Raw genomic sequence first — 15,398 nt, 5'->3', positions numbered from 1 at the left:
GGGGACCACCACCGAGCCACGGAGGCACGCGTCAGGGGCGTCTGACATGCCGCACACCTGCTGACCGGACCCTTCACTCCTCTTCTGCCGTCCAATACCTGGGAGGCCTCTGCGCCCCGCGCATCCTGCCTCAGACCCGCCCCCGCAAGCCGATGGGGTACGCTCCGATACTGCGGGCTGACTCAGGGGCCCTCACGGTACCAGTGGACACCACACGGGCCCACCGGGGGTGCGACGGGTGCACAAACAGGTGTTCCACACGGCTGGCGGTGGAGCTTTGGAAAAAGGCTCCTACGCGGCGGCCATCTTAGCCATGCCCCCAGAACATTTTTTTAAGAGAGGCAGCCACATACGGACCATAGTGAGTTTACGTTCATTGTCATCACTCTTGTGCTTGTGACACCCAAAGAAGAAACAATGGGAAAACAGGGGAAGTTTCCGGGTTCAACTAATATATGGTAACATACTGGACAACATGTGAATCTAGAAGAACTTCAAGCTCAAGACTATTGTTACTGGTCAGTAACTTGTTCTATTTTGTTCGAAGAAAGTTCGAAATTCTATACAAGAGCACAAGCACCAGCCATGTCATTATGTTAGTGTCTCTCTCACACACACAAACAACAATGCACCACTGCAGTTGCTGTCCTCACTGAGAGAACACGGTTGATGAGATTGAAAACCCAATGACCCAATCTGAGTTGACAGACCTGGCGTTCTTGTTAGCATCCGCTCGCAGCATTTTCACAGCTACCAAGGCAGGCTGGTTGCTGGAACTGATGTCCATCGTGAACTCCTTCCCCAGAAACTCCGCCATGCCTTCTACCTCACAAAGATGAACCTAGGAGAAGAATGAGACAATATAAAATCTTAGTGCAGCATGCACTTTTCAACCACTGTAAAATATGCTGCAAACATGCATCCTTCACAATAAACAGTCACACACCCAGAAAACTGGCCCAGTATTTCAGATGTTAATTTACACATCTGTAGGAGAGTAGCAAAAACGTAGTAGTGGCAATGTAAATCTTTTCACAGGTGCAGCGAAATTGTTTGTATATCTTGTAATGTAACATTACAAGTAACAAATATTTCCGAAACAAAAGAATCAGAATTGTTAAAAACGTCCTAAAAAATAAAAAAATCACATTATCTTTGAGTGCCAGCTAACACAAAGCTGCAAAACACTGCAGGCAGCATTTTCATAAAAGTGATCAAAACAATACTGCTGTGGCAAGGTTGTGTGATGGAACAACGCATCCACTTACAATACTTGCCTTTACAACGCGGTAAATACAATGCATGGTCATTACCTTGCATGCACTTACCACGAAATGTTTTTACAATGCATATGCTTTTACCACGAGTGTCTTTACCACTAAAAGTTTGAAGTAAAGGCATGGTTGGTAAAGGCATATGCATGGAAAAAACTAGAGGTAAGTATAACATACATTTATTTATATATATATATATATATATATATATATATATATATATATATATATATATATATATATAAATGTGTGTGTGTGTGTGTATATATATATATAATATATACAAATATATATATATATATATATGGAATATATACATATATATATATATATATATATACAAACACACCTTTTCACCCAAAAACTCTACCTACCCTAACCCTAAAAATTACCTTATCACCCCAAAACCCATACCCACCCTAAAACCTTATCACCCCTTACCACCCAAACCCCATACCCACCCTAAAACCTAAAAATGTCCTTACCACCCCAAAACCAATAATCACCCTAAAACCTAAAAATGCCCTTACAATCTCCAAACCCATACCCACCCTAAGACCTAAAAATGCCCTTACAATCCCCAAACCCATACATAACCTAAACCCCCCTTACCACCCCAAGCCCCATACCCACCCTAAAACCAGAAAATACCCTTACAACCCCAAAACCCATGCCCACCCTAAAACCCAAAAAGTCCCTTACCACCCCAAAACCCATACCCACCCTAAAACCTAAAAATGCCCTTACCACCTCAAAACCCATACCCACCCTAAAACCTAAAAATGCCCTTACAATCCCCAAACCCATTCCCACCCCAAAACCCATACCCACCCTAAAACCTAAAAATAACCTTACCACCCCAAAACCCATGCCCACCCTAAATCCTAAAAATGCCCTTACCCGCCAAAACCCATAACCACCCTAAAACCTAAAAATGCCCTTACGACCCAAGAAGCCATAACCACCCTAAAACCTAAAAATGCCCTACCACCCAAAAAGCCATACCTACCCTAACACCTAAAAATACCCTTACCCCCAAAATCCATACTCACCCTAAAACCTAAAAATACCCTTACCACCCTAAAACCCATACCCACCCTAAAACCTAAAAATACCCTTTTCACTTCAAAACCCATGTCCACCCTAAAATCTAATAATGCCCTTACCACCCAACAGCCCATGCCCACCCTAAAAATTATCTTACCACCCCAAAACCCATACCCACCTTAAAACCTAAAAATGCCCTTACCACCCCAAAACCCATACCCACCCTAAAACATAAAAATGCAATTACCGCCAATAACTGTTAGCCACCCTAAACACTATGGAGGTGATTCTAACCCCGGCGGTCTTAGACCGCCAGGGCTAGGGTCGGCGGGAGCACCGCCGACAGACCGGCGGTGCCCCGCAGGGCATTCTGACCGCGGCGCTTTGGCCGCGGTCAGTGCAGGAAAACCGGCGGTCTCCCGCAGGTTTTCCGCTGCCCGTTGGAATCCTCCAAGGCGGCGCAGCTTGCTGCGCCGCCGAGGGGATTCCGACCCCCCCTACCGCCATCCAGTTCCCGGCGGTCCGCCCGCCGGGAACCGGATGGCGGTAGGGGGGGTCGCGGGGCCCCTGGGGGCCCCTGCAGTGCCCATGCCACTGGCATGGGCACTGCAGGGGCCCCCGTAAGAGGGCCCCTACAAGTATTTCACTGTCTGCTTGGCAGACAGTGAAATACGCGACGGGTGCAAATGCACCCGTCGCACCTTCCCACTCCGCCGGCTCGATTACGAGCCGGCATCCTCGTGGGAAGGTCGTTTTCCCCTGGGCTGGCGGGCGGCCTTTTGGCGGCCGCCCGCCAGCCCAGGGGAAAACTTGAAATACCCGCCGCGGTCTTTTGACCGCGGCGCGGTATTTTGGAGGGCGGAATTCTGGCGGGCGGCCTCCGCCGCCCGCCAGAATCAGAATCACCCCCTATATATACACACACATATATATATATATATATATATATATATATATATATATATATCACTCAACCCACTTAATACTTACCTGTACTTACCTTTAAAACCTTTACCACGAATACACCGTTACCATGCATGCCTTTACAAAGAAATTTGTTGTAAAGGCATGTGTGGGAAAGGTATATTCGTGGTAAAGGCATGCGTGGTAAAGCCATGCATGGTAAACACATATGCGTTGTAAATGCATCGTGGTAAAAGCATTTCGTTGGCTTCACCTCGTTGTTTGTGATGTTTCCCCTGTGACAACAGCTACCCACTGCGTAAGCCAGAAACCAATAGGATTTAAGAAAATGTGATCAGGCACATTAAATCAGAATGCAACTGCTCCATCGTCTGTCAGCCAGAGGCGTGGTGGCAATGTTTAAGAGGGTAAGGTTTCAGGGGAGAAGTTTGACATATATCTATGCCATGGCAGTGAAAATTAATGTGGCTCAACGACACCTTAGTTAGATCAAGAGTACTAATAAACGCGCATTGAAACATTTTTTTATATAGTGCACAGGCCAAATTTTACATAAAAAATGTCTGAACAGAAGTGCCCCAAATTTGGCAGAATGTTCCAACGTTTCTCAGGAAGCATGCATTTTGTGATCTGGTGTAAATCTGTTCAGCTGCTCTCGAAAATTCAGCACTTAAAGAGGTGCCCTTAGTGGGCATGAAGGAATTAAAAAGATGGTTGGACCCGTGGGAGTCCTACTATACTGAAAGGTTTTAGGAATAGGGTCTTCTGATTAACAAAGGGAGCTTTTTCCCAGGACTAGTCCAGTGGTACCAAGCAATTTGATTGATTGGCCAAAACTCTGAAGAAAATGTTGCAGCAGCCACTGGAGTACTTGATCTCCATTTCATGCAAACGTTTTTAAAACAATGCATAAAGGGCCATGGAAGAGACACCATGACCCTCAGGGACTTGTTGAGGAGACTAAGAGGGACCCCCAAGCAGTTAAAATTAAAAAAGATTTGGGTCACCAGTACCACAGTACTCTTGCGGGATCCATTGCAACCCTCCTGTGAGGCACTGCGGTATTCCAGTAGTTGCAGGAGCCACTGCTAAAGCTTTCACACAATGGTAACCCAACACAGTTAAAGTTTTATTGGGGAGGCCGGGTCCTTCAGCCTACCCCCATTACAAACACTCAAACGCTGTGCACAGCAATGTGTTGGCCACCCACGCGGACTCCTGTTTGCAGCAGAGGCGTTGGCTGTAGGTTGCCCAGGGGATTGGGTGTATTATCAAGTTTTAATAGGAAAAAAACAAACCAGAAATTCACTGAAAAAAACGCAAAAAGAAAGGTTAAAGTGTTGTTATAGTTATGTTTTGAGCCCCACCGTGCACTGTTTATGACCTCACATATTAAGGGGGTCATTCTGACTTTGGCGGGCGGCGGAGGCCGCCCGCCAAAGTCCCGCCGTCAGAATACCGCTGCGCGGTCAAAAGACTGCCGCGGTAATTCTGAGTTTCCCGCTGGGCTGGCGGGCGACCGCCAGAAGGCCGCCCGCCAGCCCAGCGGGACACCCCCTTCCATGAGGATGCCGGCTCCGAATGGAGCCGGCGGAGTGGAAGGGGTGCGACGGGTGCAGTTGCACCCGTCGCGATTTTCAGTGTCTGCTTGGCAGACACTGAAAATCTTGGTGGGGCCCTGTTAGGGGGCCCCTGCAGTGCCCATGCCATTGGCAGGGGCCCCACGACACCCGTTACCGCCAGCCAGGTTCTGGCGGTCAAAACCGCCAGAACCAGGCTGGCGGTAAGGGGGTCGGAAGCGCCGCCATGAAGGATTCCCTAGGGCAGCGGGAAACCGGCGGTGTCCCGCCGGTTTCCCGTTTCTGACCGCAGCTGTACCGCCGCGGTCAGAATGCCCATGGATGCACCGCCAGCCTGTTGGCGGTGCATCCGCGGTCCCCGGCCCTGGCGGTAGTCAACCGCCAGGGTCGGAATGACCCCCTAAATTTCTCATGGCATGGTAAATGACAGCAGTGATGACGTCTCAAATTACAATATTGATGACATCACTAATTCATTGTGACAGTGTCCTATAGGGATTGTGGACTTGAAGTATTTCAACGTGCTACACCTGTAGCCCATTTTCTAGTCACCTTAATGGGATTCTTTAATGACCCGCAATTTTAAGTCAAGCAGTTGAAACGTATGCATTTGCCACTGAAAAGACACCTTCAGCCAGGCCCTATGGACAACCCTCTATATTTTCGTAAAATACATTACACATGCCTGAGATGAGCACAATAGCATACAACCAATAAAAGCCATTATTACAACATCAGCGTGAGATAAACCAACCTTAGGTGGTACACCCCTATATTCTACATTATTCAACAACCTGCAATGTCTCAAAATCTTCAGCATCATTCTGGAAATAAACACCCATAGCTTATAATATAGGCTTGCTACGCAGCATTTTCCTATAGCACTTTATAACAGCTATTTAACATGGATGCATGCCCAGTTATCCACTGGTGGATACTATGGGGGTCATTCTGACCTCGGCGGTAAAAGCCGCTTACCGCCGGTCAGAAGGCCGCCACAATATCGCCGCGGCCGCGGTCAGCCGCCACGGACATTCTGACCCACAACTGCAAAACCTCCGAAAATCCGCCCTCCACTGCAGTCCGCCACATCAGCGGCCAGCGGTAAACTGGAGAAGACCAAACCTCCACCGCCACGCCAACAGAAATACGCCCATCCCATTATGACCCGCAAATCCACGCTGCGGTCATTCAACTGCGGTATTCCATTGGCGGTACACACCGCCGCGGTCAAAATACACACACCTTTACAAACCCCTACCACATTGGACAATTTGAAAGGCACACACCTGAAACACATACACACACCACTCCCACACATCCAATACCATATAAAACACACACCCACATCACCCACAAACCCCTACCAACAAAAACCAGAGACGAAGGAGAGAGAGACACATCAGAGAATAGAGAGCCAGACACACAGAGGCACACCACAACATCACACACACCACATAGAAGCACAAAGCACCACACACCAACACACACATCATCACATACACCACCCCACACCTCATACACACCACCCCATGGCACCACAAAGGCACCCACGCTTTTCGGACCAAGAACTCCGGGTCATGGTGGAGGAGATCATAAGAGTGGAACCCCAGCTCTTCGGCTCACAGGTCCAGCACACCACCATAGCGAGGAAGGCGGAGCTCTGGCAGCGGATCGTGGACAGGGTCAACGCGGTGGGACAGCATCCCAGAAATCGAGAGGACATCCGCAAACGATGGAACGACCTACGGGGGAAGGTGCGCTCGATGGTCTCGTGACACAACATCGCAGTGCAGAAGACTGGCGGGGGACCCCCACCCACTCCACCTGAATTCACAACATGGGAGCAAGAGGTACTAAACATCCTGCATCCTGATGGCCTCGCTGGAGTACACGGAGGAATGGACTCTGGTAAGTACAAGGCCAACCACTTCACCCGCCCCCCCAGCATGCTAACCCCCACCCTCACCCCCAACCCCCCAGCACACATCCTCCCTGAGAATGTCTCCCCAGCACAACCCACCCAACACCAACCCCTGCATGCCACCCCCAAACTATGGACACCCATCACCTAAGCATGACCACTGCACATACCCATCCCCCCCCCCACAAAACACCCTCACAACACCTCCCCCAAGGGAATGCCAGCACTGGGGGACAAGGGCACCCATAAAACGCAAGATAATGCACACACAGAAACAATAACCATACCCTCTTACCCCATGCAGGACCCGAACGACAACACACCGGTCAGGAGGGACCAGAAATGTCCATCCCACCCCCGGAACAGGCCCCTAGTGATGACAGCAGCTCTGTCGACCTGGAACCTGACGACCAGCCCGGACCATCGGGGACCTCTGGGCAGTCGGTTCCCCTCACCCAGACACAGGCCACTGCAGACCCAACCCCCTCTGGGAACAACAGCACAGCTCCCACCCAGCGGGCCCATGCCTCTGTCTCTAGGACAGGTCAAGCAGCGGTGTGTCTACCACTGCAGGGCCCCCAGGGTAACCCACCAACCCAACAACAACAGGGACCTGGGGGCAGTGGGAGTGGGCACACCGTCCAGGGGACAGAGGCCCAGGGAAACAGGGCAACTCGGAGGGCTGCTGTGCGACAGGGGGGGGAGGAGAGGCCCAGGGAACCCACTCTCCAAGAGGCCCTCACCACCATCATGGCAGCCTACCACCGCTCACAAGAGACGATGGCGACGGTACTGGCCAAGTTCCAGGAGATCCAGGCACAGCAGGAGCAACGCTACATGGGGTTCAGCGACCAACTCAGCAACATCTCAACCGCTATGGGGAGCATAGTCCAGGCCCTGAACCGTATAGAGGACACGTTTCGGGACCATGTGGCATCACACAGGGCCCCTGTCACTAGCCAGGAACAGGAACAGCCTACCACCTCCGCCGGCGCTAGTGGACAGGAGGCCCCACCACAACGACAGCCCACCAGAACCCCACCTCCTGCTGAACAACAACCGCCCCGCAAAAGGAGCCTGAGATCAAAAAAACCGACAGAGTAGGATGTCAAGTCCCCCGCCAGCATCACATACCCCCTGAAGTCCTCCCACTGTTCCACATTGCCACCCTGTCAAACCTTAAACTGCCCCTGCTCCATCCTGCCACAGGCATATGGACAATGCACCTGTGAGACTGAGAACTGGACTCCGCCATTGACATTACTCCACCCCCACCCATCACTGTTTCACTATCATGTACCGATATCTATGCACTAATAATAAATCACACATTGCACTGAAATCAATCAGGACTCAGCCTGTCTTATTTACAAATGTATGACACATTACATATCAATTACATATTATTAACATTGTGAATTACACATACCGAGGTAACTTAGCATTAGTCCATGGGCCAACCAAGCCGAGGTCACGCAGTGGCTCATACAGCACAGAAAAGGGAAGGGAAAATCAAACATCATGTTTATAGGTCTGGGGGGAAATCGACAAAGTTGAGATGCAGGAGGCTTTCAGGAAATGTAAAATGGCATGGGTGATTATTACCTGTGTGCTACTGGAAATACTGTTCTATTACTCTGTCCCTGTTGTCTGTGTCGTCCTCTGAGTCTTCCTCCTCTTCACTCTCCGCAGGCTCCACAGCTGCTTCAACACCACCATCTGCACCATCCTCCTGCAGGAAAGGAACCTGACGTCGCAATGCCAGATTGTGAAGCATACAGCAGGCCACGATGATGTGGCACACCTTCTTTGGTGAGTACATCAGGGATCCCCCAGTCATATGCAGGCACCTAAACCTGGCCTTCAGGAGGCCAAAGGTGCTTTCGATGATCCTCCGAGTTCGCCCATGGGCCTCATTGTACCGTTCCTCTGCCCTGGTCCGGGGATTCCTCACTGGGGTCAGTAGCCAAGGCAGGTTGGGGTAACCAGAGTCACCTATTAGCCACACACGTTGTCTCTGTAGCTGCTCCATCACATAGGGGATGCTGCTATTTCGCATCACATACGCGTCATGCACTGACCCTGGGAACTTGGCATTTACATGGGAGATGTACTGGTCAGCCAAACAGACCACCTGGACATTCATTGAATGATAACTTTTTCTGTTTCTGTACACCTGCTCATCGTCTTTTGGGGGTACCAAAGCCACATGGGTCCCATCAATGGCACCAATGATGTTGGGAATATGTCCCAGGGCATAGAAATCACCCTTCACTGTAGGCAAGTCACCCTCCTCTGGGAAAATGATGTAGCTCCGCATGAGTTTCATCAGGGCAGACAACACTCTGCTCAAAATCTTTGAAAACATAGGCTGAGACATTCCAGATGACATGGCCACTGTGGTCTGGAATGACCCAGTTGCCAAAAAATGGAGGACTGACAAAACCTGCACCAGAGGGGGAATCCCTGTGGGTTGGCGGATGGGGGACATCAGGGCTGGCTCCAGCTGGGCACACAGTTCATGGATAGTGGCACGGTCAAGTCTGTATCGAAGTATTATATGGCGTTCTTCCATTGTCGACAGGTCCACCAGCGGTCGGTACACGCGAGGATTCGTCCTTCTCCTCGCAAGTCCCAGCGGACGGTGCCTAGGAAGGACAACATGGAGCACAGAGTCAGGCAAACCACAGGTACGTACAGACAGCTTGCACAGTTAAAGAATGGCAATGGGTTGAAAGGCGTGTATGTGTGGCAATGCAAGGCCTAGGCCTGTGTGTCGCAGTCAAAATGAAGCCATGTAGGCCCTTGAAATGGCGGCTGCCTGACCTGTGAAGTGGGACAATGGGATGTGAGGTCAATGCGCTGGCGGGGCACACCGTGGCGGTAGGCGGTCGAAGACCGCGGCGCAAAGCCGCATTGGTTAACATTGAACCCTATGGGTTTAAGGAGCCAATGACGGTGTGCGCCGGCGGTCGCGGTACGCACCGCCACGGGCGTGACCGCCATTTTCTATCTGATTAATCACTCGAGACCTGATCATCCACAGGAGAGGACCTATACTGCAAGTGCTGCTGTGACCTCGGTCTGGAAGATACAATGGCTGCTGCGACTGGGGAAAGGGCCCCTGCCTTCAAGTCTGAAGAGTTGGAGAAGCTCGTGGATGGGGTCCTCCCCCAGTATGCGCTACTCTACGGTCCTCCAGACCGACAAGTGAGTACACCGGGTGCACATGGAATGGGCTATGCCTGTGTGGATTGGGGTGGATGTAAGTTGGTGGGGTGGGGGGCGAATGAGGAGTGCAACGCCCGACAGATGAGAGCATGTGCCATATGGCAAAGTTGGTGGGGGGGCCAATCACATCTAACATGCAGGTCATTGATGATTTCCTCCTTTCCACCCTGTACATGTCAAATAGGTCAGCGCCCATCAGAAGATCGAGATTTGGCGTGCCATCGCCAAGGAAGTCCGGAACTTGGGGGTCCACAACAGACGGGGCACCCACTGCCGCAAGAGGTGGGAGGACATCCGCCGCGGAACAAGGAAGACCGCAGAAACACTGCTGGGGATGGCCTCCCAACCTAGGAGGGGTGCCAGTCGCACCATGACCCCCCTGATGTCCCGGATCCTGGCGGTGGCCTACCCTGAATTGGATGGGCGCCTTAAGACATCACAGCAGACACAAGGGGGTGAGTATCAGCACATTCTCCTATCTTTCTGCGCAGTGGAGGCGTCTGGGTGGGGGAGGAGGGCTGTGGGTGACATTAGGCCAGGGCGCTTTCTGTAGTGTAGTCCTCTCCCTTAGGCATGGCCCTGTGCCCCCGGCCCCCACCTCTGTAGGGTGACAAGTACAGCCATTGAGGGTCCAGCATCTCCCATGTGCGCGTTTGACGTCTCTTGGCCTGTTGTCCTAGTCAGTAGTACTGAGTAGTGTACCCCGAATGCGCGGCTTAGTGCATTAGGCTCCTGTGTCTGTCCTCTCCGCCAACGGTGTTGACATTGCATGCACTCAACCTGGTCTTCTTTTTTCTCCCCCCACCCTTTCTCTTTATCTTCTTGTGCATGTGTGCATTAGCATCATCAGGCGGAGGAGATTTGGCATCGGAGCACGAGGGAGCTGCAGGACACAAGGCCCCGGTGGGCCCAGGAACAGACACCGAGGGCACCAGTGATCCGGAGGGCGAGGGGAGCACCACGACGGGGACCGCTGGTGAGAGCAGCGACAGCGACACGTCCTCGGATGGGAGCTCCCTAGCGGTGGCGGCAACATCCGGGCCCCCTGCCTCTACAGGTACAGCCGCCACCCAGCGCACCAGCACCGCCCTCCCAGCAGCCCCTCAGCCTACGCTCCGTGCCCGCTCGCCCAGAAAGGCGCGCGTCTCCTTCGCCCCAGGCACCTCAGCCCCTGCCCCTGTTGCCCCTGCTGCCCTCAGTGCGGAGCTCATTGACCTGGTGAGGACGCTCATTGTTGGGCAGACGACCCTTTTGAATGCCATCCAGGGGGTGCAAAGGGAGGTGCAACAGAGCAATGCGTACCTGGAGGGCATTCATTCGGGTCAGGCTGCCCATCAACGAGCGTTCACTGCTCTGGCCTCAGCACTGACGGCAGCCATTGTCCCTGTTTCCAGCCTCCCTCTTCTGACTGCCTCCAGCCTTTCTCTGTCTCCTGTTCCTCAGCCTATCCCATCCACACCATCAGACCAGCCTGCACACACCTCAACACCCAAGAGCAGCTCATCCAAACACAAGCACCACAGATCCCACAAACACTCACCCAAGCAACACCCAGATGCAGACATTCCAACAGTCACAACCACCTCTGTGTCCCCCTCCTCCTCGTCTCCCTCCTCCCTCCCTGTGATGTCTACACTCACACCTGCATGCACCCCAACATCAGCCAGTGCTTCCATCACCACCTCACCCTCCAGTACAGTCCACACTCGTGCAGTCACCACCCCCACTGCCATTTACACGTCCCCTGTGTCCTCTCCCACTGTGTCTGTCACCCCCTCTTCCAAGACACACAAACGCAGGCAGCCACCCACCCAACAGACATCCACCTCACGACAGCCTACAGCACTAGCACCTTCACCCAATGACAGCACACCTGACTCTCCTACAACCACCTCCTCTTCCTCCACTTCCATCTCCACTTCTCCTACCCTTTACCTTGGCCCTAAAAAACTTTTCCTGGCTAATCTTGACCTCTTTCCCTCCGATGAGCTCCCCCCTCCATCTGCAAAGAGTCCCAAGAGCACCGCAGCCACCACCAGCCCAGCTTTGGGTGTCACTGTTGTGCATGGGTTCTGGAGCCCACCCTTTGCCAGCAGTGATACATCGATCAGCAGCAAGGACACGTCCAGCCCCCCCCCCCCCCGGCAAGAGGACCCGCAAAAACAAGGGCCGCCGTGCGAGGACCGACAGGGCTGCCCCCAAGGAGCAATGTGCGGCCACTTCACCACCCACACCATCTAGGGGAGGCAAGGGCCCGAGAGCCCCATCAAAGGAGCGGAAGGGCAGCAGGAGCGCGGAGAAGGTGGACCCCACATGTCACATCCCAGCTGGGAAGGAGGACACTAAGGAGGCCAGGAGTCCGTCCCCGAAGGGTCCAGAAACGTCACGGTCCGAGGGCGACTGAGCAGGGAGTCCAGGCCAGGTCTGGCTCCCTTGACCTGCTGGATGAGCACCGCTGAACAGGGCCCGTGGTGCAGAAGAGCACCGCTGAACAGGGCCCGCCGTGGAGAAGAGCACCGCTGAACAGGGCCCGCTGTGGAGAAGAGCACCACTGAACAGGGCCCGCCGTGGAGAAGAGCACCGCTGAACAGGGCCCGCCGTGGAGAAGAGCACCGCTGAACAGGGCCCGCGGTGCAGAAGAGCACCGCTGAACAGGGCCCCGCCGTGAAGATAGGCACCACTGAACAGGGCCCGCCGTGGAGAAGAGCACCGCTGAACAGGGCCCGCCGTGGAGAAGAGCACCGCTGAACAGGGCCTGCGGTGCAGAAGAGCACCGCTGAACAGGGCCCCGCCGTGGAGAAGAGCACCGCTGAACAGGGCCCGCCGTGGAGAAGAGCACCGCTGAACATGGCCCACTGTGGAGAAGAGCACCGCTGAACAGGGCCCGCCGTGGAGAAGAGCACCGCTGAACAGGGCCCGCCGTGGAGAAGAGCACCGCTGAACAGGGCCCGCCGTGGAGAAGAGCACCGCTGAACAGGGCCCGCGGTGCAGAAGAGCACCGCTGAACAGGGCCCGCCGTGGAGAAGAGCACCGCTGAACAGGGCCCGCGGTGCAGAAGAGCACCGCTGAACAGGGCCCCGCCGTGAAGATAGGCACCGCTGATCAGGGCCCGCCGTGGAGAAGAGCACCGCTGAACAGGGCCCGCCGTGGAGAAGAGCACCGCTGAACAGGGCCCGCCGTGGAGAAGAGCACCGCTGAACAGGGCCCGCGGTGCAGAAGAGCACCGCTGAACAGGGCCCGCCGTGGAGAAGAGCACCGCTGAACAGGGCCCGCCGTGGAGAAGAGCACCGCTGAACAGGGCCCGCCGTGGAGAAGAGCACCGCTGAACAGGGCCGCGGTGCAGAAGAGCACCGCTGAACAGGGCCCGCCGTGGAGAAGAGCACCGCTGAACAGGGCCCGCCGTGGAGAAGAGCACCGCTGAACAGGGCCCGCCGTGGAGAAGAGCACCGCTGAACAGGGCCCGCCGTGGAGAAGAGCACTGCTGAACAGGGCCCGCGGTGCAGAAGAGCACCGCTGAACAGGGCCCGCCGTTGAGAAGAGCACCGCTGAACAGGGCCCGCGGTGCAGAAGAGCACCGCTGAACAGGGCCCCGCCGTGAAGATAGGCACCGCTGAACAGGGCCCGCCATGAGGATAGGCACCGCTGAAGAGGGCCCCGCCGTCTCAGGCACCGCTCCGCTGGGCCCTTCCTGTCAAGCACCGCTCCGCTGGGCCCTTCTTCTCAAGCACCGCTCCGCTGGGCCCCGCCGTCTCAAGCACCGCTCCGCTGGGCCCTTCATCTCAAGCACTGCTACGCTGGGCCCTTCATCTCAAGCACCGCTCCGCTGGGCCCTTCATCTCAAGCACCGCTCCGCTGGGCCCTTCCTGTCAAGCACCGCTCCGCTGGGCTCTTCTTCTCAAGCACCGCTCCGCTGGGCCCTTCTTCTCAAGCACCGCTCCGCTGGGCCCGCCGTCTCAAGCACCGCTCCGCTGGGCCCTTCCTGTCAAGCACCGCTCCGCTGGGCCCTTCCTGTCAAGCACCGCTCCGCTGGGCCCTTCTTCTCAAGCACCGCTCCGCTGGGCCCTTCTTCTCAAGCACCGCTCCGCTGGGCCCCGCCGTCTCAAGCACCGCTCCGCTGGGCCCTTCATCTCAAGCACCGCTCCGCTGGGCCCTTCATCTCAAGCACCGCTCCGCTGGGCCCTTCCTGTCAAGCACCGCTCCGCTGGGCCCTTCTTCTCAAGCACCGCTCCGCTGGGCCCCGCTGTCTCAAGCACCGCTCCGCTGGGCCCTTCCTGTCAAGCACCGCTCCGCTGGGCCCTTCCTGTCAAGCACCGCTCCGCTGGGCCCTTCTTCTCAAGCACCGCTCCGCTGGGCCCCGCCGTCTCAAGCACCGCTCCGCTGGGCCCTTCCTGTCAAGCACCGCTCCGCTGGGCCCTTCTTCTCAAGCACCGCTCCGCTGGGCCCCGCCGTCTCAAGCACCGCTCCGCTGGGCCCTTCCTGTCAAGCACCGCTCCGCTGGGCCCTTCCTGTCAAGCACCGCTCCGCTGGGCCCTTCTTCTCAAGCACCGCTCCGCTGGGCCCTGCCGTCTCAAGCACCTCTCCGCTGGGCCCTTCCTGTCAAGCACCGCTCCGCTGGGCCCTTCCTGTCAAGCACCGCTCCGCTGGGCCCTTCTTCTCAAGCACCGCTCCGCTGGGCCCCGCCGTCTCAAGGACCTCTCCGCTGGGCCCTTCCTGTCAAGCACCGCTCCGCTGGGCCCTTCCTGTCAAGCACCGCTCCGCTGGGCCCTTCTTCTCAAGCACCGCTCCGCTGGGCCCCGCCGTCTCAAGCACCGCTCCGCTGGGCCCTTCATCTAAAGCACCGCTCCGCTGGGCCCTTCTTCTCAAGCACCGCTCCGCTGGGCCCCGCCGTCTCAAGCACCGCTCCGCTGGGCCCTTCATCTCAAGCACCGCTCCGCTGGGCCCTTCATCTCAAGCACCGCTCCGCTGGGCCCTTCCTGTCAAGCACCGCTCCGTTGGGCCCTTCATCTCAGGCACCGCTCCGCTGGGCCCGTCATCTCAAGCACCGCTCCGCTGGGCCCCGCCGTCTCAAGCACCGCTCCGCTGGGCCCTTCCTGTCAAGCACCGCTCCGCTGGGCACCGCCGTCTCAATCACTGTTTATGGTTCACTGTGCCCACCATGCCTCCTCCTTGACCAGTGGAGACTGTCATCCACCTGATGGACTGTGGCTTTGCACTCCCCAGGATGGTACAGTGGGCAGCCCACCCACTGTAGAGACATTGAGAGACTGTGGCTTTGCACTCCCCAGGATGGTACAGTGGGCAGCCCACCCACTGTAGAGACATTGAGAGACTGTGGCTTTGCACTCCCCAGGATGGTACAGAGGTGGCTCCTCGTGGATCTGGCGTCGTGGACTCATGTGGCTGTGGTGCCCCCCCCTT

The 15,398-nt window shown here is 55.3% G+C and overlaps 1 protein-coding gene across 2 annotated transcripts in view; it reads right to left on the bottom strand.

The window, feature by feature from the left end:
* DDR2 (discoidin domain receptor tyrosine kinase 2) overlaps positions 1-15,398 on the bottom strand; it is a 737,021-nt gene that overhangs the window by 113,251 nt on the left and 608,372 nt on the right. For both annotated transcript variants that reach the window (XM_069231100.1, XM_069231101.1), the window contains one exon: positions 711-841. In XM_069231100.1, the coding sequence (XP_069087201.1) occupies positions 711-841 (131 nt within the window). The remainder of the gene's footprint in view (positions 1-710; positions 842-15,398) is intronic.

The sequence above is a fragment of the Pleurodeles waltl genome, chromosome 4_2, assembly GCF_031143425.1.
Source record: "Pleurodeles waltl isolate 20211129_DDA chromosome 4_2, aPleWal1.hap1.20221129, whole genome shotgun sequence".
NCBI classification, from domain to species: Eukaryota; Metazoa; Chordata; class Amphibia; order Caudata; family Salamandridae; genus Pleurodeles; species Pleurodeles waltl.
This window is presented reverse-complemented; position numbering and strand designations above follow the sequence as displayed.